General features: G+C 34.5%; 1 protein-coding gene across 1 annotated transcript in view; it reads left to right on the top strand.

The window, feature by feature from the left end:
- Nucleotides 1-27,262, top strand: part of macrod2 (mono-ADP ribosylhydrolase 2) — an 849,841-nt gene that overhangs the window by 215,035 nt on the left and 607,544 nt on the right. Inside the window, exon 4 of the mRNA XM_073834923.1 lies at nt 21,726-21,755. Within this exon, the coding sequence (XP_073691024.1) occupies nt 21,726-21,755 (30 nt within the window). The remainder of the gene's footprint in view (nt 1-21,725; nt 21,756-27,262) is intronic.

Below are 27,262 nucleotides of genomic sequence, written 5' to 3'. Positions count from 1 at the left end.
TTAATGTATTAGGGCTGCGTTTTCACGCTAATTTCATGATTCGATTAGATTCTGATTCACAAGTTTTTAATTATTTTAGATATATATCAGGTACAGTACATGCCAAGTTTTCTCAAGGAGAAATAATCTCTCAACAAATGCTGTAAAATATACATGAGTCAGTTGGTGCTGCCTTAATATAATATTGAAGGATAAAATGATTTTTATACAAACGCTTAAATTACACTCAGTGAAGTTTTTATAATAACAAAGGTGCAATAGCAAAATTATATTTCTACGCCGATTAGTTTTTGAAATATAAACATTAAATGCTGGCTATCATAAAAACTTGAGATTTATTCAATCATAATTTAAACATTAAAGAACAGTAAAAATTATAATGAATTTGTAATATGGTGCATATATTTAGCAAAACACTCCTATCTAGAGTTCATTTTTCTAGCTGACTAATGAGTTTATGGTCACCAAATATGTTACGTAACATTTTTTACAAGCTATTTTATTGATGTCTTTCTGTGGTTGAAACAACGATTGAGTAAATACATGAGGCAGGATATGAATTTCGGTAAGTTGTACTTTCTTTTAACATGCCTTCAGATGGGCTAAGTGTTTTTTTTATCGGTTAATTTGAATTTAATGGTTTGCCACGATACATTTTTTTAGAAATTGAGGAATTGCAATTCGAATAGAAATTATTAGTCACGTTGACAATATGCCAGTGATAACAGTAATGAGAAAAAAAACAGTCCAACTGCATTTCAGTTGTTGGTCATATCGCTTCACACAGAATGCATATTTGTTTTGACAAAGATGCGACATGGGCAGTGGAATAGGAAAAACATGCAAGAATGTGGGAGTGAACTTTTAACTTTTAACTAGGCACTGCCTTTTTATAATGCCATTTCATGCATGGGATGCTGCAAGAGTTGCGAGTGCAACAGTCAAATGTCCATGTTTACATAAAAAAAAAAACAATGGAAAAGCAGCAATCAAATTAAAAGCTTGTGAAGAATTGCTACTGTGTGTCTGATATTTCATATTTGTATCTGTTTGCATCTTGGTGACAGACTAAAAGCTGCTGTTCATTGTTTTTACAGAACATGTATAGTTAATATTATAGTTAATAATAATACAGAACATGTATAGTTAATAATTATACCTTTTAGTCATTTTGAATTTGAATTACCTTGACTTTTGAGCTTTTTTAAAAGCATTTGCCTTGTATTATTTCTGAACAAATATTACGTGTACAGTATAAGACAAGTTTGTACTTGTTCGTAGTTGTAGCATATTTTATGTAAAGATATTTAGCAAGTGATTTACCATTTGCATCATGTTGACAACTTCATGTGTGGTGCACTTGGAATAGAATTGTCTGTAAGTAGAAGGTTAATTAAAAAAAAGTTACTTGAATCATGTTGTAGTTCATTTTTTAAGTTGACTAGGTCCCACAAAGAACCGTTTAGTCAAACGTTCTTTAAAGAACCATCTCTTTCTTACCTTTTTATAATCTGAAGAACCTTCTTTCTCCCCAAATAACCTTTTGTGAAACAAAAAGGTTCTTCAGATGTTAAAGGTTCTTTATGGAACCATTTAGACAAAAAAGTTTCTTCTATGGCATCATGAAGTACCTTTATTTTTAAGAGTGTGGTTAGAATTTGAATAGTCCGAAATCTGAGATTTTGGTTCATATCAAAAGTAACAAAGCACAAAGCTTATTGCGATTTATTCAATTCGAGGTGCTTTTACTATAATTTTATAATTTTACCATCATTAACTGGAAACAGGCTAGACTAATCGATTCTCGGAATTTAAGAATCAATATTCCCCCGGTTTCACAGGCAAGGCTTAAGACTAGTGCTAGACTAAACTAAGTCTGAGCTGTTTCAACTGAAAGAAACTTACTGTGGCTGATCTTAAAATATATCAAAGCCTTTGTTTCGGCTCAGCACACCAGTGATGTTTTTTCTAAGGCATGTTTATAAAAATGGCTTAAATGCCTTAATTGAACTATGGCCTAATCCTGGTTTAGGCTAAGCCCTGTCTATGAAACCGAGCCAAATAAGAAATCGATTTTTTGTTTTGTTTCCCTAATTGTTTTATTTTACATCAAAAGCTTTACAGTAGTAAGTTTGAGTTAATTATTTGAGGTGACAAAGTTTGAACTTCAGCTTTATTTAAAATTCCAGCAATAGTAGTGCAGAAAGTCACATGATCCTCTCCCTGAGGAAGCTGTTTATCAGGATGCAGTCCAACTTGGAGGCCATTTTTCACTCAGCTGCAAGTAAAGCATCCAAAAGTAATGATGATTGAATAAACTATTGAACAGATGGAGATGTTCCATGACAGTTTTATCTTGCTTTGAGGGAGAGAGAGAGAGGAAGTAAAAAAAAACTTAAAGGGAGAAATCTCAGACATGAGGCAGGTGTAGCCTATAGCTCAGGATAGTTTGGTCTACCTGCGCTCATGCATACTCTATTCCTCCTCTCTCTCCAGAAACCCTAATTGCATTGGGATTTAATCACATATGCATTCAACCCATCTGTTGCTTCACTTTAATTTGCCCTCAGCCTTCTTGACTAAATGCATGCAACTTCGAAGTGTGGACACAAACAAAGGTGGAGGGTCACCTTAGCGAGCTGGTGACAGGTGCACCGTAGGGTCCTGACGTGTCTGAGCTTGGTGCTTGGCAGGAAGTGACACTAATATTTACAGCCCCTATTCCAAAAGCCCCTAATTAATCAACAGGGATCATGGGGCTTTTTTGGCAAATGGAATCTTTCAAAATGCGCTTTATTCACCCGCATCTGGTTAAGGAAAAGAAGATCAAACAAGACAGCAAACAAGCAGGCTGGGGTTAGAAAACAAGGGGCCTGTCTCTGCACGTCTAAACTGATTGGTCACTGACAGAAGAGCCAAGTCGAGTTAAGCGCGTGCTGAAATGAATGCTGTGACATTCAATGCATTTCAAATGGAGTGTCCTTGAGATGCAAGGTCATGGAGGTGTACTAGTTAAAGACCGAGACCATTCTCGTCGGGCGGCCTAAATTCACCATTTTCTTGAGTTGTGATGTTTGTCTGGGAGAAATGTAGGGCAATGGAACGTCTTTTCTTTCTGTCGTCGACTGTTATTACAGAGAATTTATTTGTAGAGCATTTCACAGTCTCTAGGAGAGAGTGAAGGTGTTTTTCATCAGAAGGAAGCAGCTAGTTTTGACTTGTCCTTAATCTCACTATTCGCATCTATCTAATGGAACCTGCTGGAAAGTGTTTCTCCTATTTGTGCCTTGCTCTGCCAGTGAAGGTTTGAAAGAGCTGTTTTTCATCGGATCTTCATTTTCTGTCAGCCAGACGTTTCTATTAGCATTTCAACCGAGGTGTGATCTAGACACTGGGGTCTATTTGCAGAAACACAGCACCCAATCAATGCAGAGACACTGATTTGGACATGTCGGATCACAAATATGTTTATCACAAATATATATATATATAAACTGCACCTTAAAGGTTTGGGATCAGTAAGATTTTTTTAAGCTTTTTGAAGGAGACTTTTCTGCTCATCTAGCCTGTGTTTATTTGATTAAAAATACAGAAAAAAAAACTCTAATATTGTGAAATGTTAATGCAATTTGAAATAGTTGTTTTCTATCATTTATTCCTGTGATGCAAAGCTGAATTTTTAGCATCATTACTCCAGTCTTCAGTGTCACGTGATCCTTCAGAAATCATTCTAATATTCTGATTTTATCGGTGTTGAAAACATTTGTGCTGCTTAATATTTTTTGGAACCTGTGATACTTTTTAGGATTCTTTGATAAATGAAACGTTAAAAAGAACAGCATTTATTTAAAATAGAAAACTTTTGTAACAATAAACACGTCTTTTTAAAGTTTGGGGTCAGTACATTTTTTTTCTTTTTTTTCCTCTCTTTGAAAGAAATTAGTACTTTTATTCAGCAAGGATGTGTTAAATTTATAAAAAGTTATAGTTAAGACTTATATTGTTAGAAAAGATTTCTGTTTTGAATAAATGCTGTTCTTTTTAACTTTATTCATCAAAGAATCCTAAAATAAAATATTACAGGTTCTAAAATATATATATATATATATATATATATATATATATATATATAAACAGCATAACTATTTCCAACATTGATAATAACCATAATAAATCAGTATATTAGAATGATTTCTAATGGGCACTGAAGACTGAAGTAATGGCTGATTAAAATTCAGCTTTGCATCACAGAAATAAATTATTTTAAATTATTTTAAATGTAAAATATTTTTAATTATTTTAAAGTATATTAATATAAAAAAAATGTTATTTTGAATCGCAATAATATTTCATAATATTACTTTTTTCTGTCTTTTTTAAATATTTTATAAATATTTTTTGCTGTTTAAAATAATGTTTTTAACATAATTTAAAGTATAATTTGTTCCTTTGATGAAAATTTTAGTTTTTATCAGCCATTTAAATTTTTTTTTCTTTTTTTTCAGGATTATTTATCTTTATCTTTATTATTTATCTTTATTTTATTTATACAGCGCTTTTATTTGATGAATAAAGAGTTAAAAAGAACATAATTTATTCAAAACAGAACAATGCAAGTCTTTATCACTTTTTTATCAATTTAGCACATCCTTGGTGAATAAAGTCTTTTAAAAAAAAAAAGAAAGAATAAAAATTTACTGACTACAAAAGTAATGATGCTGAAAATTCAGCGTTGCATCACAGAAATAAATTACATTTTAAAATATATTGACACAGAAAACAGTTATTTTACATCTAAATAATATTTCACAATATTACAGTTTTTTTCTGGATTTTTGATCTAATAAATGTAGCCTTGATGAGCGTCATGTTTGGAAACATATTTAAAAAACATTACACTCCATACACTCCATCCTAAATGAGGCGTGAACAAAAATATCTTTTTGGGTTTTGGCCTTTTCTCTAAATGATGGTTTACAGTCTGCTGTTGATATACAAAATATACCAGCCAACAAATCAGTAGTTAATGCTGTAGACTTTCCATAATTGAGCATAATGCTAATGTTTTAATATCGGATCATTCCATTATATAGAAGCTGAATCAGTCCAAGAATGTCTGGTGACACATTTGGCTCTCATGTTTAGCAGCTAGAGCGAACAACATCAGGATTAGCGCTTGCGCTCTTCCTGGTGAGCAGGAGGGAGTCGAATCTTGTGTCTTACTTAACCCCCACGCATATTCAAGCTCGTTATCACTTATTCTCCAATAACAATTTACTGTTTCCTGTCAGTGGCTTCTGAAAATGAATTCTGCCAGATGCCGTGGCAGCGTGATGCGAAGACGTTAGTCGTTATTTGGCCTGCGTTGGAGATGTGGAGTTCTGAGAGGAATAAAAGGCTCATGAGACGTAAGCCAATTATCCACACTGTGGGAATTCCACCACTGAATGCAAGCTATCTTTTATGTAACGCACTCGTATACGCACACACTCTTGTGTACGCTTGAACCCTCTCTAACTTAATATTTGCATTGTTTTTAGAGGAGAAAACTGTCCCAAACGATTTCGTCAGGCTCTCTAGATTTCGGGTGGCTGGTAAAGTGCGACCATAGAGTATTGTAGAGATGTTTAAAGGTAGCACTGTGACGTCAGTAAGATTTTTAATGATTCGTAATGACTTATGCTCATCAAAGCTGCATTTATATGATCAAAAATACAGAAAAGCTGTAATATTATTTCAATTTAAAATAACAGTTTTCTATGTGAATATATTTTAAAATGTAATTTATTCCTGTGATATAAAGCTAAATTTCTTCAGTGTCACATGGTCCTTCAGAAATCATTCTAATATGCTGATTTATTATCAACGTTGAAAACAGTTGTGCTACTTAATTTTTTTTTAGAACATGTATTACTTTTTTCAAGATTCTTTAATCAATAAAAGGTTAAAAAACTGTTTATTTAAAATAGAAAGGTTTTCTAACAATATACACTACTGTTCAAAATGTTTGGGGTCAGTACATTTTTATTCTTTCTTTTTTTGAAAGAAATTAATACTTTTATTCGCCAAGGATATGTTAAATTAATAAAAAGTGATATTCTAGATTTACATTGTTAGAAAATATTTCTATTTTGAATAAATGCCGTTCTTTTTAATTTGTTATTCTTCAAAGAATCCTGAAAAAACGAACCACAGGTAAAAAAAAAAAAAAACATTTGGCAGCACAACTCTTTCCAACATTGATAATTCTAATAATAAAACAGCATATTAGAATGATTTCTGAAGGATCATGTGATACTTAAGACTTGAGTCACTGCTGATGGAAATTCAGCTTCGCATCAAAGGAATAAATTACACTTTAAAGTATGTTCAAATAAAAACCATTATTTTATATTGTAATTACATTTTGCAATATTACTGTTTTTTTCTGTATTTTTGATCAAATAAATGCAGCCTTGATGAGCATAAGAGACTTTAAAAAAAACATTACAAGTCTATATAAATTATATTAGTATAAAGTAGCAAACTAGCTGTTTGGGGAGCAAATTTCTTAATTACAATTAGATTTAAATCATTTAAGTTTGTTTTTATTTGTTGGATACATGTACATGATACAAATGACAGTCCAAAACCCATTTTTTAAGGTGAAGAGGTTATCAGACATATACTTCACACAACAAATACCATGGGATTTGTGCTTCTAATGGTTAAATGCTTTAAGTGAGATACCAAGGTGTACCATTTGTAGAGTCCAGTCCTGTGTGACATGATAAGGGAGGCAGGAAGTCACTGAGAAAGCAGGATACAAGTTCTTGTTCTTTGGTTTAGGTGTCTGAAATCTCAGCAATTTTATCAATACAAAAGAAATCTAAGGACCACTTTATCTACACTTTGCTATGTAAACAATATAGCAAACCCATAATATTCTGTTTTGTGTAGCGTTCTTGTTGAATATTTAGAGAGGGAAAAAAGTCTGCACCTGTCATTTATAAAGGCTTTCATTTTTATTTATTTATTTATTACCTTTCTTTTTTTTTCTCTCGAGCGTGTGATGTTGGCTGTCAAAAATATAACCTCTTCCCCTACTTCCATTTGGATGCCATTGAAATTCAAATAGAAGCTTATGCAAATCTCTGTCGTTAATATTCGGGCTGATTGCCTTTTACTTGGCCTTCAAACCCTCCCTTTGCTACTTATCTCAGACATAACATGCATCCCTCAAATACTTCCTTAACTACACTTAACTTTAAACTTGCATCTACTTTTTAAGTGCCTACTGGAATACAGCCTTCTGAACTGCAAACAGATGGCCTCACTGAGCTAAAGTATGCATTATCAGAGTAATTTTGTGCTTGCGATTTATTTTTAACCCAATGTACTACATCATAAAGATGCCACAGTGGCCTTCAAAAGGTCCCTTTTAAAAAAAAATTCTTTGATGAAATGTCACTCGGTCCAGTCAAAACATCTGTGGAGATCTAAGGTAATCAGATTGTTTGTTTCCAGATGCAAAAGCTGGTTTTGCTTAACACTTTTTTGTTGTTTTGTCTCACAATGGCTTTTTTGGTAACTGTAATAAAAAACATCTTCATGTTTGTTTTCGCTTTTTCCTTTCAGTTTTTTTGTTTTTCTGGACTCTGGTTAGGATTATCTTGGTATTTTGTGTTTTTAAAAGTTTAATGTTGTCTCACTTTGTGCTCATTGTGTTTCTAAAGATGTAACTATATGAGCTGCACATGTGCTTTGTAAGTTCGGCGAGCTTTTTGAATAGCGCACCATTAATAGCTGCAAAAATAAACCGGCGCTATTTTCCCTTTGATGGTGTTGCATTCAGGTGAATGCTGCTGTAAGCGTTCAGTGGCCATGATGCTCTGATATTGCCTTTATTTGTGTGTGGCCCTGGGCACTAATGATAGCATGCAGGTTTAGGTAATAACCTTGTTTATCTCCTCTTTATGGCTCAGCGAGTAACAGTGGGCGCCATCGGCGTGCGATTTTAACCCAAGCGTGATGCTTTTTTCCTTTGAGGTGTAAAGACCAGCCTTAGTTTTTACTTCAAATGGCAGTAACATGTTACAATGTTTGAAGTGAATACCAGTTTCATTTAGGGATGCACCGGTTGACCGGCCATAAATCGAAACCGGACGGTTTTTGCATCTAACGCGCAATCGGCAACCGGACGGTTTTCGTTTTTTTCCCGGACGGTTTTTTCCCGGAAGTATGCACGCGGGCCCGCGGCATTCGATTCATTCAGAAACATGTCACTTGTGTGGAGGTTTTTCGAAATCTGTGAGCAGGACGTGAAGATTGCAATCTGCAATGTCTGCAAAGGACAGGTCAATCGCGGAGGGACAACACAAATACTGGTGCACAAATAAGAGCCGCTTTCCTGTGCTCGATGAAGTTGCGCGAGCGTACCTGTCTTCGCCCTGCACAAGCGTGGGCAGCGAACGTTTGTTCAGCTCAGCAACCTTAATTTTAGCTTTCATCATGAGTGTAATGTTCTCCATGTTGGACTTGTATTTTTGATGTTTTGAACAGGGCAGCAGCGATTATGTTACATAAAGGTTGAGATGCCAGTATCCTACATTTGATACTTGCTTATTAAAAGGAAGGTTCACTCAAAAACCTAAAGCTGCTGTTTTCAGTGCTATGAACGTGAATGATGACCACAGCTGGTCCCCATGTAGTCTACTTTCATTGTTTATATCTGAGCAGCTTAGACATAAATCTCCTTTTTCATTATTAAAAAAATAAATACACATGGGTTTGGACGTGTGGGTAGGCCTAAATTACAACATAATTACCTTTTTGGGTGAGGATGTGCCTGAATGATGTGTACTACAGAATAAATGAGATGAGATGGAAGGAAAATTATATATTTTTAGTGCTGTCTTAAAGATTAATCGCAGTTAATCGCATCCATGCAGCTGATACAGAGTACCAATTTTGTGTCATGGTGATCAGCCGATACCAGTGTAATCTCTCTGATCAACATTCATCTTTTTTCAGATAAAGTATTACTATAGATGTTGCTTTTGTTATATTATATAACTACTGTAAAAATGTAACAACATATATGTAATGTAGCTATTGGTTTAACAGAGTAATAAATAATCACTTGTTATACAGTGAACATTTTCATATGCCTTCAAAATTGGATTTATGCCTAAGGTGTGCAGTTATTTTCAGTGTAACATGCACTGCGAATGTAGTTCCAGGCAGCTCTTGACCGCATTACATGTCCATATCACTTCGCCACATAATTTTAGTTAAGCCTCGTTCAGACTGGCAGCCCAAATCCAATTTTTGTGCAAATCCGATTGAAATACAGTAGGTAGTCTGAACAGCAACAAACTACATGAAATCCGATTTGGTCAAATCCGTTTCAAGCTATATTCCAATCGGATTCCTGGAAATCTGTTTCAGTCTAACCGGATTTAGTGAATATTTTTCTCGTTTTCACGCCATGTAAAACGTAAACACATCAGACGTTTTTGTGGAAAACATCATGAACGTCTTTGCAGAAACAAGCTTGTGTTGTTGTAAACTTTTGACAAACTAAAATTAATAGGTATGTACGTGCAGAATTAATTAAGATATGAGCCTAATATTTCACCTACAAATGTTGTCAAGATTCTTGCCCTGGAAATCCTGTTTCAGTTTAGCCAACCACAGACGCCTTTTATTGACAGCTTTTTACACTCTTTTCCTTGATTTGTTATAACTTTTGGCTGTGTGTAGTACTCCAAATGTTTTTCTGGTCTGACTGATTAGAACAGCCCAAAACATGACAATAATTGACCATTTTCATCAGCAGTAATCGTCGAAATATGCAAGTTTCGTTTGGTTCCGTGGTGTTGTTTACGTTCAGTGCTGCCAATATGGCCGACTGAGGACACGTCATAAAAACACTCTTAGGGCACTAACAACTGTTTAGAATATTAGTCTGCCAAGTGAGGATTTTATATTGTTGTTTTGTTATGGTTAATATGCGAAATCAGATGAATGTTGATACTGACAGCTTAATTACTTGTGTAAAATTTGTGTACATTTGCAGCAAAATGACTAATTATTATGAAAGCATATTTATATAAAATAAATCCAGGAATGCATTATGGCAGAAAACTTGAACTTGACTACAACCAGAACGTTTGACTTTTCTGGCTTTTGTGTACATGTGGCCATGACTGTATATAGCAGCTCACATAAAAGCTATTGCCTTGATTCTAGTCTCTTTTTCCGCACCTTTCCATTATTTGCGCAGGTCTTCATAAGGTCACTTTAATCTGACTTATTGTGCAGCCCATACAGTGCCTTTTGCTTTTTTATATATCTATGTATTTTTTTCTTGCAGGTTTCACAATCTGTCTCAACAATGTATTATCAGTAGGTCTTTTCTCATACACAGGCCTGCATGATTCTGAACAAATGATTTTTTTGATGAGTCCGTTCTCTCGCAGTTTTGACCCATTTCCTGCCTCTTATATAAGTCTTCTACATTACTTCTTTTTGAATCAACTGTAATGTTTTTTCAGACTACAAGCATAGAAGTCATTTAGGCCAGACTAACTGAAAGGGACTGTCTTTTTTTTTGTCCCGTTACTTTATCCTATTTCATTTTTTTTTAGTCTCAGATGATGAATCATAACACCGTGCAGAATGCATTAGTCCATCTTTGCATTCAACAGCGGGAGCGTCATTATTTTTCACCATTATTGTTTGTTATTGCTTTCCCTTCTGCACATCAAATTTAAGGATCGGAAAGGGGGGCGCAGGCAGGAATTAAACCATTGTGAGAAGAAGACAGTGTGGAGGTGGTAAAGAGTTGACGTGCAGACATGAATATAGAGCTTATTATTTTGGTCCATGTTATTGGTAACGACTGCAAATGGCTTTATTTTGCAGTTAGGCAACTGATATTTTAAAAAATTGTTCTGAAAGTTGTTAATGACGCTGTGAAATTAAAATTGGCATTTTGTGGCTGTTATATTTGATATTTTCTGTTATAATTAACAGAACTTTTTGTACAGGAAAGTAAAGTGTAGTTTTTAAACTATTAATATAATATTAATTTGTTATTGTTTGCCCATTATTTTACAGGGATGAACAGTATTTATTTATTTGTTAATTAATTTATTTGTTATTTAAATTACCTCTTTAATATCCCAACCCAGCTTTCTGTTTCAGTATGATATATACATCAACGCAGAAAACAATGTTAAACCTGAAAAAAGTGTTTGAAATTAAGGCTGATCTAATTTAGTTACAGCTTCGCATTTTAGCTTGTATTCAGTTTTACAGGATTATATTGAGTAAACTTTTTTTTTTTTTTTTTAGAGAAATCCATGTTCCTCTGGCCTTAGAGAAAAAGTAAAAGCCGCTCTCCGTCATAAAACGCTTTTTCGTGTCCTTCAGAGAAAAACTGCAAGTTAAGAGTGGCATGAAAGTTGTGCTGCTTGATGAATTATGTAGCCTAGTTTTCTCTTTCTGTGCTTTTGATGAGAAGCACAGAGAAACGTTACTTTACCATGCACGCCGGGGCCACCCAGAAATGCCTCTGACACGATTAAAATGAAGCAAAAGGGACGTTCCACTTCGTGCCTCCATTCTCAACAGGTCCAATGAAGCCCCCATCATCATTTGTGATGCCGGGGCCTGGTGTTGTGTCTGCGAATTGTCCTCAAAACAAATGAAATGTGATATGTTGATTTGCACAAAAAGCAAAACAGATCTCTTGGTAGAAGTTTTGTGTTGAGAAGAGCAGATGCTGTAGGGCATTTATTTATGAGAATGGGAAATAGTGTGCTTTAGAAAGTTATAAAAACATGCGTTGACCTCGTGTAGATAGAAGTGATGTGAAACCAGAACATGAAGTATATTTTGTGCTCATTAATAGAAGTTTAAAGGTCATTTTAGAATTGAGTAGCTTGTTATTGGCAACCGTAGTTTTTGATTTTGTTTATAAAGGGTGCATGGGTGTCTAGAAGCATTTCTGAGCGCTTCATAACCCACTCTTTTGTGTTTGAGGTTACTTGTGGTACAAGGCCATTATACATTGACATTAGGGTCATCTGTAGATGTTTGTCTGCTTGCCAGATTCTGATACATTTTTAATGCTACAGTACTTCCTCTATGTTTTGTGTTCATTTGTTGTTTCCATGTTTGTGTGAATCTTTTGGTGTTTGATACTACAGTACTTTCTTTATGTTTAGTGTCCCTTTTTTGTTTCCAAGATTGATTGATTGATTTGTTTGTTTTAGTCTTGGAGTTTAATACTACAGTTCTCAAGAATGTTTGTTTATTTATTTATTTGTTTGTTGGTACTAATACTAATACTTTAATACTACAGTGCTTGCTCTACGTTTAATGTTTTTAATGTCAATTTTTTTCCAAGATTATTTATTTGTTTGTTTGTTTGTCGTTTTAATCTTTTGGTGTTTAATACTACAATACTTCCTCTATGTTTAGTGTCCTTTTTTGTTTCCAAGGTCATTCATTCATTCATTCATTCGTTCGTTCGTTCGTTCGTTCGTTCGTTCGTTCGTTCGTTCGTTCGTTCATTAATTAATTAATTCATTCATTCATTCACTTGATTGTTTGTTGTTTTAGTCTTTTTGTGTTTAATTCTACAGTACCTTCTTTATGATCAGTGTTTAGGTTTTTGTTTTAGTCCTTTTTTGGTTTGGTTTTAGTTTTAATCTTTTGATGATTTTTTTTTTTAACATTTTTTTTTATTTGGTCAGTGTGTTGTCATATTAATTTTAGTGAAGTTAATTCAATGGTATCTGATTTTAGTCTATGGCAATTTTTTAGTTGGCATGTGAATGCACGTACATGTTAGATATTGATTAGATGTGTTTTGGACATGTTTAAGTCAAGTGGCAACCTCCCGCTCTCTCTATCGAAACCAACACGGAAGTGACTTAAACTGCAATTCATCAACTGGCTGCAAAAGGGAGTCAATCCCATAGACTCCCTATGTTAAAACTTTACAGCAGAAAAAAAATATGTTTACAGCCTGGTACAAAAAGTGGTTTTGGTCTATATAGCTAATTCGACCTTCATGTCAACTGTGAGGGGGGTGAATTTTTTTTATAACTTGTCCGTTTAAGTTATATTTAGCCTTAAAGTTTTGCATAATCGAGGGCGTGGCCACTTGAGTGATGGGGGATTGCCGCTGCTGCAGCTCCACCCACGTCCCGCCTCTTTTCCCATTTTTGATTATCCGGGAGTGACGCGATTCCAAGATGGCGACGGACGAATCCTGCCCACTATGAGCTTCAAAAACGCAGAAACCTACGGGTGACTTCACGGACACCACGTCCATATTTTTTTACAGTCTAAGGTTTAAGTGCATTCTTATGGTAATAAATTATTAACCATTTGACAATGTTACATGCATTTGCACCATTTTGACTGATTTTTCAAATTTTATTTTTGCAGTTTTTACTTTTTTATTAGGATACGACAGTATATGAGATAGGAAGTGAAGTGGGAGAGAGGGGGGTGCGACTTGAAAAAACTGTCGACACGCCTCCCATGAGGCTATTGGCACCGACCTTTTGACTATAATTTATTTTAAACGATCATATTCAAATTTTTTCCTTTAAAAACACTTTTAATGCAATATCTTGTGGTATTTTCATCACAAATTTGATTATGATGGACAGATTTCATGACAGAAGTCCTTCATTAATGACCATGTTCACCAGTCATTCTTGTTGACGAGAAAAATGCTAATTACATTCACTCATTTCCCTCAAGACTTTTCATAACTGGCTCGAGCTTGCCTTAGGAGCTATGACTGTAGATCTTATGATCATCATATACCAGGACATCCAGAAGATTGAGAATTCCTCCTTGAACAGTTGTTAGATGCGGGACTGTATTGCTGTGTCTGGTGAACGGACCCCACTGATGTGGAGAAGCGGGGCTTTGATCAAGTGTGGCTCGGCACTGAGTGCTTTCGGCCCTTTCCTCCCTTGACTGCTACAGTATATAACTGTACGCATACACTGAGAGAGAGAGATGAGATGAGATGAGATGAGAGATCTGTTCTGGTCCCATACTCTCTGATTCAGCTTGTCCTGCTCTGGTGCTCAGCAGTTGCAGACGGATTCCTCCGGGAACGCTCGCCGCAATAAAGAACAAAAGAGCCGAGCAGAGTTATCACACTATGCTGCGTCTGGGCCAGGCAATACCGCATGTATTTTTAATGTGCTGCAAATAAGAAATACAGCCTAGTTTTCTCTCTCTCTTTCTCTCTCTCTGTCTCGGTGGCTAATAAAGAGTCTTATCATTACCCACAAGACTTGGTTCAATTTAACGCCGAGCTTTGCTGACATGAGATGGGTTCTCCCTGATATTTTCAGCCTTCAGCGATTTCGCAGTGTGCTTTGTGAGTGTGCGCACAGCACATAGCTTACTGTACTAATGACTTCACCCTAACATTTTAGGCTGACTGGCAGACCTAGTTAAGCTGTTATGTGAAGTGGAAAGTCCAGTGTGTGTGTAAACTGAAAGGCGATTCACCTATCATCCTTATTTTGAGCTTATTTTCACATGGCTGAGCATTTGAAGTACTGAATTCACCACTGCTGTAACTAGTTCCAACGCTTTGAATGATGCTTAGAATATTAAAACTTAAATGTACTCTGTGGCATCCTTTTTTTTTTTTTAGCCACCTTAATCATAAAAAGTAATTTTTGTGTATGTCTGGCTGCTAAGTATAGCGATAGCAACATGCTTCTATTTGTACTCTGTTTTAATTTTGCAAGAAGGCCAAAATCTCTGAGGAAAATGATATTGCGGTTTTGAACTTGGCATCATAAATGTGAAAAAGCTGAAGATTTGGTGTGCATCTAAAAGCAAACTCCAGGAAAAAAGGGGGGAATAAAACCAGGCAAGAAAATCAAGTTGTTTTTCAGTGAAGCATTTTAGCTCGGTTCATTTGAGGTCTTGGCAGATCATTTTTTCGTTTAGCCTCAGGTTAATGCAGACTGTGCTTGCTTTACTCTAGCATCTTCATTCTGTATGCCAGACGGAGTTAGTCAGTTAATCACATATTCTGATATTGTTGTGCAGCTGAGAAGAATATGGATGAAATTGAAAAGTTCTGGAAGCTCGCAGGTTTAAGAGATTAATTAAGAAATGCAGAGTGTTTTAACAGGTTGATGCTGTGCTTTAGCATGTTAATAATATAAATGAATATGCTTTCTCATTAAATCAGGGTGGACTAGTACTTTATGGGAATTCTTGAAAGGTAATATGAGCTCAAATGAAACATTAAAATTTGTGGTCATTAGATTTCAGAGAACCAAGCAGACCAAGCGGCTTTTGGTTGGTCAGTTCAAATCTGCATGACCAATTTAACCCTGTTTGCACAGATTCTTATTGAAATGTCTGGATTTTGCCCACAACATTAGCAGAATGACACTAAATGTGACTACATCTTAACATTTGTTTTATTTTATTTTATTTCACTTTATTGAAGGGTTATACTTATCGTCCATTTTTTAAAATCATTTTATTCTATTTTATTTATGTCATGTCTCTTTATAGAAGGGTTGTACTAATCATCTATGTTTTATTTATTTATATTTTATTATCATCTTTATTTTTTTATTATTTGATTTAATTTAATTTAATTTATTTAATGTTTCTTTATGGAAAGGTTGTACTTATCCATATTTTATTTTATTTTATTTTACTAAAAGGCTTATCCATATTTTATTTCGTTTCATTTTGTTTTATTATTTTATATTATTATTATTTTTATTTTTTGTCTTTTTTTGAAGGGTTGTACATATAGTCTATATTTAATTTAATTTAATTTTAGTTTGTCATTTTTTTGAAGGGTTGTACTTACCGCCTATGTTTTATTTTATTTTATTGCTTTTATTTTATTGTTTTTATTTTATTTTACTGTTTTTATTTTACTGTTTTGGTTTTTTAGTTTGTACATTTGTGTTTGAAAACTTGAGATACCTCATGAAAACTTCAGGTTAGAACTGTCCCTAACAATTATGCACTGTCTTGTACTTTGTGTACTTTAGGTTTGTTTCGTATGAAGACCTCAGTTAAAAGACTAAACATAAGTGACTAAATATAATAACTAAACAAATATAATGTACAATTAAAATACAAATGAATACTTCAGCATCATCCGACTATATATTGACATATATAAAGATATTGTTGCATATCGTTATTTTTTGGAGTCTGCTTAAAGTTTGTGTGTATGTTGCCTGTGATGTATTAATACAGTCTTTCTCTTTATCCCTGGTGTTTTTTTTTCCTTTTCTGTGGGCCCGACAGGAAAGTGTGAGCAGCTTTTAGCTGCTTGGTATCAACCCCGAGTGCAAAAGGAAAAACAGAGGAAAGATGCGATTGTGTGTGTGTGTGTGTGTGGAAGTGTGGGAATGTGTGAGGATGTAGTCACCACGGAGGCCGGCGTCTGTGTTGTTTTCTGACACTAACTAATGACCAGCACAATCTCTGTGTTTCTGTATTGTTAGATTTACGAGCTTAGCGGGACGCCCACCGCTGTGAGTCCTACCGGCCCTCGTCAGTTCTCTAAGAGAGAGCAGGAAGCTTTGACTGCGATTTATGACCCGAAAAAGACAGAAAAAAACTGTCCCGTGTACAGACAGAGCTTTGTTTTTTGTCTATTGAGCGTTGTGGTCTTATCAAGGGTGGACACCCAGCAAAGCAAAGGTCTAGGATGATACAGGAAGTAGCACATGTTGTCTTCCTGTCTGTTTTCCTGCATTAAGATGGCAGTGTAGGTGGTTTTTCTATTTTTCTTCCTTTTCTTTATTTTTCTTTTCTTTTGTCTTTTTTTTTTTTTTCCATTTACCAACTATTGTGAGGCTAGAAGTAAATCGGAAAAAGAAAAAACTACAACGGTACAAAATGTTGTTCGTTTCCATTCAGCAACTATTTCTTTTCTATTTTAAGTATTAATTTCTTTAAAAAAAGGGGCTAAAACAAGGTGCTTAAAGTACTTCAGTTTGACTTTTTAAAATGTAAAAACTATTGAAAATAGCAATATTCCTGACGAGGTACTTGAAAAGTGCTTGAATTATTGAAAGACGATTTGTCTATGAAATAAGTGTTTTATTTTTTTTTCATTTCATTTTGAAAACAATCGAGATGAGCAAGTAGTAGTACTAACAGTGTCGTGTAAACATGGCTTAAGATGAGAAAAGAGGAACAGATGAACCAAAACAATTTAGTCATTTATGCTGGAACCAATCCGATTGATTCAAACTCGTGACTTGATCATTCATTTCAAGCGATTCACTAACAAAAAACAGATTAAGTTAAGAGTGTTTCTGAATTTAAACATTGCTTGTAACAATTTTAAAAATCAAAAGTTCTGTGATACGCAAAGTTCCAATCTTAAATGATTCACAAAACCTGCACCAAAGTCCCGATCTGAATCAAATGATTCTCAAGTCGTGCTTTGAATTTGCGAACCCACTCCGAAGTACTGATCTAAATCAAAAGACTTGTGATATGCATATAAGTTCTGATATTTTCTACCGTTTAAAGACAAAAAATTGAAAAAAAAGGTGCAAAATCACTCCGAAATCATAATCTGAAACAAACTGATTCGTGATCCATGCTTGAGCCCACTTCGAATTACTGATCTAAATTAAAAGATTTTGTTTAAGACTTTTTTTTAAAGATTTGCGAAATCAGTACGAAATCATAATCTGAAACAAATAATTCACAAAACCTGCACCAAAGTCCCGATTTGAATCAAATGATTTTCGAACCCACTCTAAAGTACCGATCTAAATCAAAAGTTCCATGTTACGCAAAGTTCCAATCTTTTCTACTGTTTAAGAAAAAAAACGTAGAAAAAAAGATTTGCAAAACAGGGTTGTGCCGATAGACGATAGTATCGTGTATCGACGATAGTCAAAGATATCGCCTGCTGCTGATGCCTTTGACGATAGTAAGACGTCAAAAAGGCATCTAACTTTAGCGATGCAGCGCGGAAAGTCGGTTCTAGGATGCCTCAGAAACTTGCCGCGGTATAAACGTGCAGTGAAAATGGGTAAGAGATTTATTCGTTAAACAGTGTACATAGATTAAGTGTAGACAGTCATTAGGAAAAGAGAGGTAGTAAAATGTGGTTTAGGCTGAATTAAATACGATATTTGAGAATCCGTCTGTATATAGTAAACATAAACATTCACCTCAGTAACATCTGTATGCGTAAACTAGAATTACGATGCGATAAAATGGCGCTAAACATATGCATGTGAATTACACGCGCATCGCTTCTCCACAATCAATATGAACTAAACTACAACATGAACTGATGATAAAGATCAGACATACAGCGGTAACATTATCGCAATATGACGGGTATAGAAAGATACATTCATTTGCATTCAAGCACGCACATTTACCACTCCCTGAAGATACTGTAGCAGAGAATGAAACCGAAAGTAAACTTGAACCTATCCAACAGAACTACCATCAGCGCTCTGTACACGCACAACTTAGTCACATGCACTACCCTTACAAAACGAATAAGGAATTTATTAAATATTGACATATTTACATATCATTAAATAAATTAGCACGATAGTATCGTGTATCGGCGATCTCACAGGCTGACGATATGAAAATTGTGCATATCGCCCAACACTATTGCAAAATCACACCAAAATCATAATCTGAAGCCAATCTAAATCAAATGATTTGCGATCCGTGCTTCAAAGTTCCGATCTAAAGCAACAGATTTGCAAACCCACTCTGAAGTACTGATCTAAATTAAATGATTTCCGATCCACGCTCTGCAGTTTCGATCTAAAGCAAAAGATTTGCGAACCCGCTCTGAAGTTCAGGATTTCAGATCAGGACTGGATTACAGCGTGGATTACGAATCATTTGATTCAGATCAGGATTTTTGAGCGATTTTGTGAGTCTTTATTTCTGACTTCTTCATGTCTTAAACAGTAGCCATTTTTATTAGTATATTTTTATTTATCTATTTCTCTTCTTTTTTTTTTTTGTTTAAAATAGAAGACATTGTTCCATAAGTAAGATCCCTGTTCAAAGTCCTTAAAAATCCAAAAAGTATAGCTTGAAAAGTCCTGGAATTTCATTTTACAGCATCTCTATGAACCCTGTAAAATAAAATAAAAATAACAACTTAAAAAATTAGATAGCTACACTAGCATTATTTACATTTTTATTAATATATATGTATCAGATGATCACTACTTTTAGCCATGGCTGTTTTCCTCTTGTACCTTATTGCTTAGATGCAGAAAAAGACAGACAGCAAGCGAATGTGTTTTATGATTAATAACTCTATCAAACTGCAATATGGCATGATTATGCCTCTGGTGTAGATTTCTGTTTAGATTTTAACCGTGGCCTGTTCGGACTCAAGTTCCTGTCACTTTGGATCATACTGCGAGTAGCCAGTTCCACAGCACAGCGTCTCTGATATATTCTTCTGAAAGTGCGCACGTTTTCTCTTTTGCTTCTTCGCAGCAGCTGTTCTCCATTTGTTCTCCTGCTCGCTGTCTTATGATAAGAGATTGCTAAGGAAAAGTCCCCATCCATTTTGAGGATTTTAATGTCTCCCTTGATATCGGTTGCTGAGGGGTTAGTCTTGTTGTCGATCTCAGTGGAGGTAGCAGGGTTTTTTCATGCTTACCTAGACGCTTATGCTCCAAGAAAAAAGAGCAGGAGCGAGGGAAAGAGAGATCAAAAGAATCCCACAGAGAGACTTGCTCCACAAAGGGAAAGAAACATTTAAGGAAGTAAAAATAAAAGGCCCTCGTGGGTCATTATTCTCAACTTTCCCAGCGTCCCCACTGGGATAAGAGATGCGTGCTGTCGTTGTTGGGAAAGCTCAGACAGAAGCACAGTCGCACCATTAGGACCTTTCTTTGCTGTTAAAATGCTGATGCGTCTCTTAGCATTTGTTCTGAACAGTGCAGATTTAATAGAGAAAACTAATTTGTATGTACATATAAATAGGGCCCTATAAAATCTGTTTTATTTTTTTTCACATTTTTAAGTTTTTCTGGACTCCTTTTTATTGGCTAAATTAAATTTGATTATAAAAAAAAGCATGCTTAATTGATTAAAATCATGAAACTTACACAATTTAACATACATTTATTAGAAGTTTAACAAAAAATGTTTAGTGGCCTATGAAATTTTAATTAAATTTTTTTACTGTTGAACTTTTTTAATTTATGCTGTTCTTTAATTAGCTTAATTCACTGTCATTTTATAGTATATAGCAGATATAATCCTAGTAATTATTTAATGTTTTAGTTAATGTATATACCTGTTATATAAAGTTTAATTTTAATAAAGAAGTTATATTTTATTTATTTATTTATTTATTTATTTATTTATTTTTTATATAATTTATTTTGGGCTTTTTAAAATGTGTACAATTTTTGTAAAATCATAATCAGCTGTTAGTTTTTAATTTAATTTAATTTATTTTATTTTGGGCTTTTTTACATTTTGTAAAATTTTTGTAAAATCATGATCATTTGTTAGTTACATTTTATTTTTGGGGGGCTTTTTACGTATTTATTTTATTTTGGGCTTTTTTAATTTGTAAAATCGTAGTCAGTAGTTAGTTACATATTTTATTTTATTTAATTTTTTTATTCTTAATTTGTAAACATTTTTAAAAATCATAATCAGTTGTTAGTTACATATTTTGTTTTATTTTACTTTTTTGGGGGCTTTTTAAAAATCTGTACAATTTTTGTAAAGTCATAATCAGTTGTTAGTTACATATTTTGTTTTTTGTTTTTAGTTTGCACAATTTTCATAAAATCATAATCAGTTGTTAGTTACAAATGTTATTTTATATTGTTTTGGGCTTTTTTAAAAATTGTACAATTTTTGCAAAATCGTATTCAGTTGTTATCTACATTAGTTTATTTTATTTCATTTTATCTTATTTTGTTTATTATTTAGTATTATTTTAATTTTAATTATTTTAATTTGTACAGTTTGTTAAAAATCATAAGTTGTCAGTTACTTTTTTACTTTATTATATAATAATAATCACTTGTTAGTTTATTTTATTTTGGGCTTTTTTAAATTAGTAAATAAAAAAAAATCATAATCAGTTGTTTATTTAATTGTATTATTTTTAATTTATTTCATTTTATTATTTTACCTCTTACTGGCTTCACCACTTGTGGAATAGTGAAAAAAAAAAAAAAAAATTGCTGATTGTCCCTCTTAATTCGATGAGTGCAATATAGTTGTACTCTATCTGTTTTTAGCACTCTTATCCAGGCGACGGGAGGGATTTCCTGGATGGACCGCTGACCCTGGGCCGCCCACTGCACTATCGGAGATCAGAAACACGGCATCAAAGAAATGCCCGGGCCCCAGCCGCGTCTGCTTAAACTCACTACAGCGGCTCTACGTGTAGCCCACTCGGTTCTGACAGAAAACACGCAGCCTAGGCGTTTAGCGCTCAATGGCGTTCATTTAGAAGTGTAATGATAGCGTTCTGCAATACGGCTGCCAGCTTACTGGTGCCTCAAACCTCTACTCAGTGCAAACGTCTGGCTTTGGAGTGTTCTTGACCTTCAGGTTCTACATCTCCGTTGGCTCTCATCTGAATGATAGAGCTAAAGTGCTTCTTTTCAACGTATTCCTTAATTCAGACTCTCATGTTGTTTTTCTCTCTTTTGTTTCCTCTACAGCAAACTCTTCTCTGCTCGGCGGTGGAGGAGGTAAGTGTCTTATCTTACTACATTTTCATAGTAACGTCATTTCAAGATGTTAGGTGGTTTCTCCATGAATTCGACAGCCGAAAACACATTGAAATCTGAGGTGTCCAGCCATGTCTGTGCTTGCCCATGTGGGCGGTTAATGGAGCAACACTACCCAGGCCCTCATTTGGAAACATTTCTGCACACATTTTGACATGATTGAAGTAATTACACACAAAGCACAAGACATGACAGAAGGAGTAAAGAAATGTCGGGGTGTGGGGTCAGGAATCAACACAATTACAACTGGAATTTTGATCCACCTCACTTTTTTACGGAGGAATCCGTTTAGTCCCGGGAAAATGAATATAGGTCAGTCGTGTGCTCCTTTTCGCACGATCCATTGTTTATCCATCTGTGCCACGGTGTCAAGGAGGGTCCTTCTCTCCTGCCACGTCTCGGGAGCCGACCACACTTGATTGGGTCCCTCGTGAGGAAGCGATTACCACTCGTGATACACTATCCGTCTCACATCACACTCTCCTTAGTATGTCTCTTATGTTATCTGATGTGTGCTAAAAGCCCCCGAACCCCCGTCTTTCTTCATCGTAGCTCTAGAATAGACCCTTATCAGCCACTGTGACCGATTTCCCTGATTGGAGAAGTGGCGAACAAAAAAAACCCAGGCTGATTAAGGCCAGAGGTGACATGTCTGTGACAAAACTACTTACCACAGCACTTGTCAGTGAATCAGTGTGACCCCCACGACTGGGAGTCAAACGTTTCTGCGGCCCTGCGCTTTATTGGCACCTCGTTGTATGTCATCATGGTCTTTTTATTGATTTGTCACGATGCAAAACGTCTCGAGGGCAATTTGGTTTCTTCATTATTTTGCCGTAATTGGCTTTTGATATCGGTGTGCTCGCGCGTGTGTGTAAGGGAGGCTATTAGAGGATGTTCATCAGCAGCGGCAGGTGAACGAAGGCTGATGTTACACTCTGTGGGAATATTTTTGTACCTGAAAAAGATCTGTGAAAGGAAATATGCCTGTTAGCGTTGCATCTGGAGTTATTTTTTTTTCTCAAACCTGTCAGCCTGCAAACAAAACTCACATCCCTGATTAAAAAAAGAGCTTATTGTTGTGCTCAGCACTGAAGGGAGTTTAATCAAAGCCCTTATCAAGAGCATTGTCTTCCCTAATTGTCATCCCCAGATGCCAGTGGTAGAAAACCAATTAACCCGTAACTATAAGACATTTGGTTTAGTGTCAAAGAGGAAAACATAAATGCTAATCCAAGGTTGGCAACGTAAGAAATCGCATGTTAAATTTTAAAAATCATAGTTTGGGACAGACAGGGAGATTTTAGGCTTTGTTCACACTTTGTTCAAATTCAGTTTGATTTTCACATTCAATTTCTAGGACAGTTGCTATGTTAATAATGTGAACGTCATGCTGCACATATGAGGAATACATTGTATTCTAGAGCAGTGTTCTAATACTCTTTTATTTATCATCTCATTCAATATTATATATATATCAGCCAATAATGGATATTTAAGAGGCACATTTTCTCCTATTTTTACTTTAATATTACTTTTGTCATTTAATGCTCATTTACTCTTTTAAAACACTTTTGAATGGTGGGCTCAGAAGTTTGAATTGATATAAAATGTTTTTCAAAGTCTGATATGCTTACCAAAGCTTCATTTATTTGATCAAAATACAGTAAAAACAACATTTTTGCAATTTTAAAGAACTGTTATATATGTACATTACCAGTCAAAAGTTTTTGAACAGTAAGATTTGTAATATTTTTTTAAAGAAGTCGCTTCTGCTCACCAAACCTGCATTTATTTGATGCAAAATACACCAATAACAGTAATATTGTGAAATATTTTTACTATTTAAAATAACTGCTTCTATTTGAATAGATTTTATGAAGTAATTTATTCCTGTGATTTTCAGCATCATTACCCCAGTCGTCAGTGTCACATTATCCTTCAGAAATCATTCTAATATGCTTATTTGCTGTTCAAGAAACATTTTGTATTGTTATTATTGTTATCAATATTCGAAACATTTGAGTAAAAATTTTTTTCTGGATTCTTTGATGAATAGAAAGATCAAAAGATCAGCATTGATCTGAAATCAAAAGCTTTTGTAACATTATAAACCATACCATTCAAAAGCTTGGAGTCAGAAATTGGGAAAGAAATTATAGAAATTAATACTTTTATTTAGCAAGGATGCTTTAAATTGACCAAAAGTAATGATAAAGACATTTATAGTATTACAAAATATTTCTTTTTCAGATAAATGCTATTCTTCTGAACTTTGTTCATCAAAAAAACCTGAAAACAATCTACTTCAGCTATTTTTGACATAATAATAATAGGATCATGTGACTGGAGTAGTAATGCTAAAAATTCAGCTTTGATCACATAAATAAATTACATTTTAAAATATATTCAAATGGAAAAAAGTTATTTTAAATAGTAAAAATAATTCAAAATTGTAGTGTTTTTGCTGTACTTTGGATCAAATAAATACAAACTTGGTGAGCAGAAGAGACTTCTTTAAAAAACTGTTCAAAAACTTTTGACTGGTACTGTATGCATTTCTATGCACTCTATTTTGAAATGTAATTTATTCCTGTGATGCCAAAACTGAATTTTCAGTAATTAGTGTCAAATGATACTTCAGAAATCATTCTAACATACTGATCTAGTACTTACAAAACATTTCTTATTATTATCATTGTTGAAAACAGTTGTACGTCTTAAAAATTAAAACAACAAAAATAAATAAATAAAATAAAATCGGTAGTTGTAAATGCTACAGGTAATTTTAGGCATCACAGTGTTTCTACACACTATGAAAATTAATATTTATTTTGTATATATACATTTAATACGGGATTATTGAATATTAGTGTTGTAAAAGATTAAGTAAGTGTTAAATGACGACAAAAGTAATATTGAAGTAAAAAGAAGAAAATTGCCTAGATATCCAAATATCCAATAATAGCTGATGTATATCTAATATTCTATGTGATGATAAATAAAATATCTATTTGCTTAAATATTGTGCATTGCTATCTAAAAGAGTACACACTGCTCTAGAACATATCGTGCACTTTGTATGCCAAAAATAAAAAAAAACCTTGAAATCTAAGCTGATGATTTTTAATCTTTTTTCCCCCCCGCTGGTCAAACTACAAAAATGAAACTAATTTGAGTAGAATGCACCAAAAATTCAGCATTTCTCTGCCTTTCTGAACAAAGCCGAGTGTAATCCTTTGGCAATAATTGCAAAACCAAAGCAAAAGCGGACTGACATGAGCAAAGCTCATTCTATGGTTTGAATGACGATCCAGGTAGCAAGAGTTCTTTGGCTTTTATCTTTCGAAGACTTCAATCTAAGGCGACTTTTCTCCTGTTTTTAATCTGTCTGTCCTTTTTTGCCCGAGACAAAGCTCTTTATTTCTTTCTCACTCTCTCCAGTCTAAAAAAAAACAAAACTTGTATGTCCTGGGTGGCTTTATCTCTTGACCCTACCATATCAGCAATAGAGCGGCAGATACACAAACCTGTTTTCTTTTCTCCCCCTTTCCTACTGCCTATCGTTTATCGAGGTGAGGACCTCCATCTGTGACGAGTTCATCTCATTCGCTACTCTTCAGAAAGAAAGACTAAGGCTTCCTCTTATCTCTGGAAGGTTTTCCCTGCTCTTGTTTTGCTTTCTAATGACCTAAGATCTGGCAGAAAAGCTGACGCTCTAATGTAAATAGAAGGGAAAGTTTCTACTGTACAGAGCTTTGAACTCTGGGTGGGGCAAAAGGTCACGGCCATTTAATTGCTCTTGTAAACTGTTTTGGTGTTTTATGCTTTAGCGTACCAGCATTCCACCCAGTTTTTGACTCTCACAGGGTTTCATAGCTGCGGTCGAGTGGTTTCCTGTTGTTGAGCCGCAAACGCAACACACAACAAACTCAATCAAAATAAAATTGGTGTGGTCAGCAAAGCATGTTATTTAGTTCCCACTTTAAATTGGCTTGTTTAAATCTTGCATTTCTCCTCTCTAGTTAACATAAGTGCAAAACAAAAACAGAAATCATTGTGTTTTTCAATTAGAATATCTCTCGACTTTACAACTGATCACTATCTTGACGTTTGCTTTCTAGTAAATTAAGCCGTTCGAGATGCATCTGGTTATATAAACTGTTTGGTGTTATTTAATGCCTGGGTGTTGATGGGCTACATCTGATATAAACAAGTCCTGATGTCTATCAGTCTGGTTCTTGATGTAGAACATGATGATTTTGCTTTTTACTTGGCTACGAATCTTCAGTAGTGGAGAGAACTTTGATGTCTTCATCCAGAGGGGACGTTGGCTCGTTTACATTCTGACTGAAATGATTTCGCCCGTTTAGCACTGAGGTTTCAGTTAGACCACCCAGAGAAATCACAGCATTTTTGGTGGTGTTTTATCCATGTAAGGTTGTGTGAAACCAGAGTATGTGAGTGGAGTAGAAGTTGGTGTAATTGTATGAATTTCAATTAAATATATACATCTGTATTACATTACATTGATCCACATGTGATCCATTTTCAAATATATCGTATAATTTTTTCAAAATGTGCATATGACCGTAATGTGGTCCAGTGAAGTTCCAGATTCTCCTTGCTGGAATAAGGGCATGTCATGTTCCATACTTGAATTATGTCTCCTTATTCTGAGCTATGGAGCAGTAGGTCGCTTGACCTTGCAAAAAGCAATTAAAACCGTGTGTGTGTTGCCAGCAACATCCGGTAGCCTGCGGCATTAATCGTTTTATTTTTTTGGGGGGTGAAAGTGATTCCATTGACAGAACACAACCATTGAATAGCTTTTTAAATTGCTTTTTGCACACATTAAAGCAGCCTATTGATACCTGACGGCTTGCACGAGTGCCATGTTGGGATTTGCAAATATTTAGAGATGTTGGTTTTATGTGTGGATGTGTACTGTACTGTATGTTTTCCAAATTGGCTGCCAGACGCATACTGTATAGAGCTTCTATTTTGGTCTTATTCAGCTCATGTTATTATTGTTTCATCACATATATCTCCATGGAGCCTATACCAGATGTACATTCAGCTTCATTTCAAAGATTATGTTCTTACAATGCGATCACAGCTGAAAGGTTTGCTTTAGTCAGGTTTCAGACAGTTTGTTTGAGGAAATCCCAGTGTGCAGTGCATTCACAGCCTATTGTGGTTGATCAAAGAATCATTGGGGAATTAAAAAAAGAAAAAAAATGTATGTAAAAATGGATAATACATTACATTTACAAGATCTCATTCATGTTTAAAAGAAAAGTTTACATTATTTAAAAGATTTGGTATCATGGAAAAAATATGGACAGTACTTTTACAGCATTCATTTTTCAAGGTTAATTTCTCAAAAAAAAAAAAGATAACTTTAATGCATTATGGCCATTAACAATGAACATAAGTGTATTTATAAATTAACATTAATGCAGATT

This window comes from Garra rufa, chromosome 2 (genome assembly GCF_049309525.1).
Source record: "Garra rufa chromosome 2, GarRuf1.0, whole genome shotgun sequence".
Classification (NCBI taxonomy): domain Eukaryota; kingdom Metazoa; phylum Chordata; class Actinopteri; order Cypriniformes; family Cyprinidae; genus Garra; species Garra rufa.
This window is presented reverse-complemented; position numbering and strand designations above follow the sequence as displayed.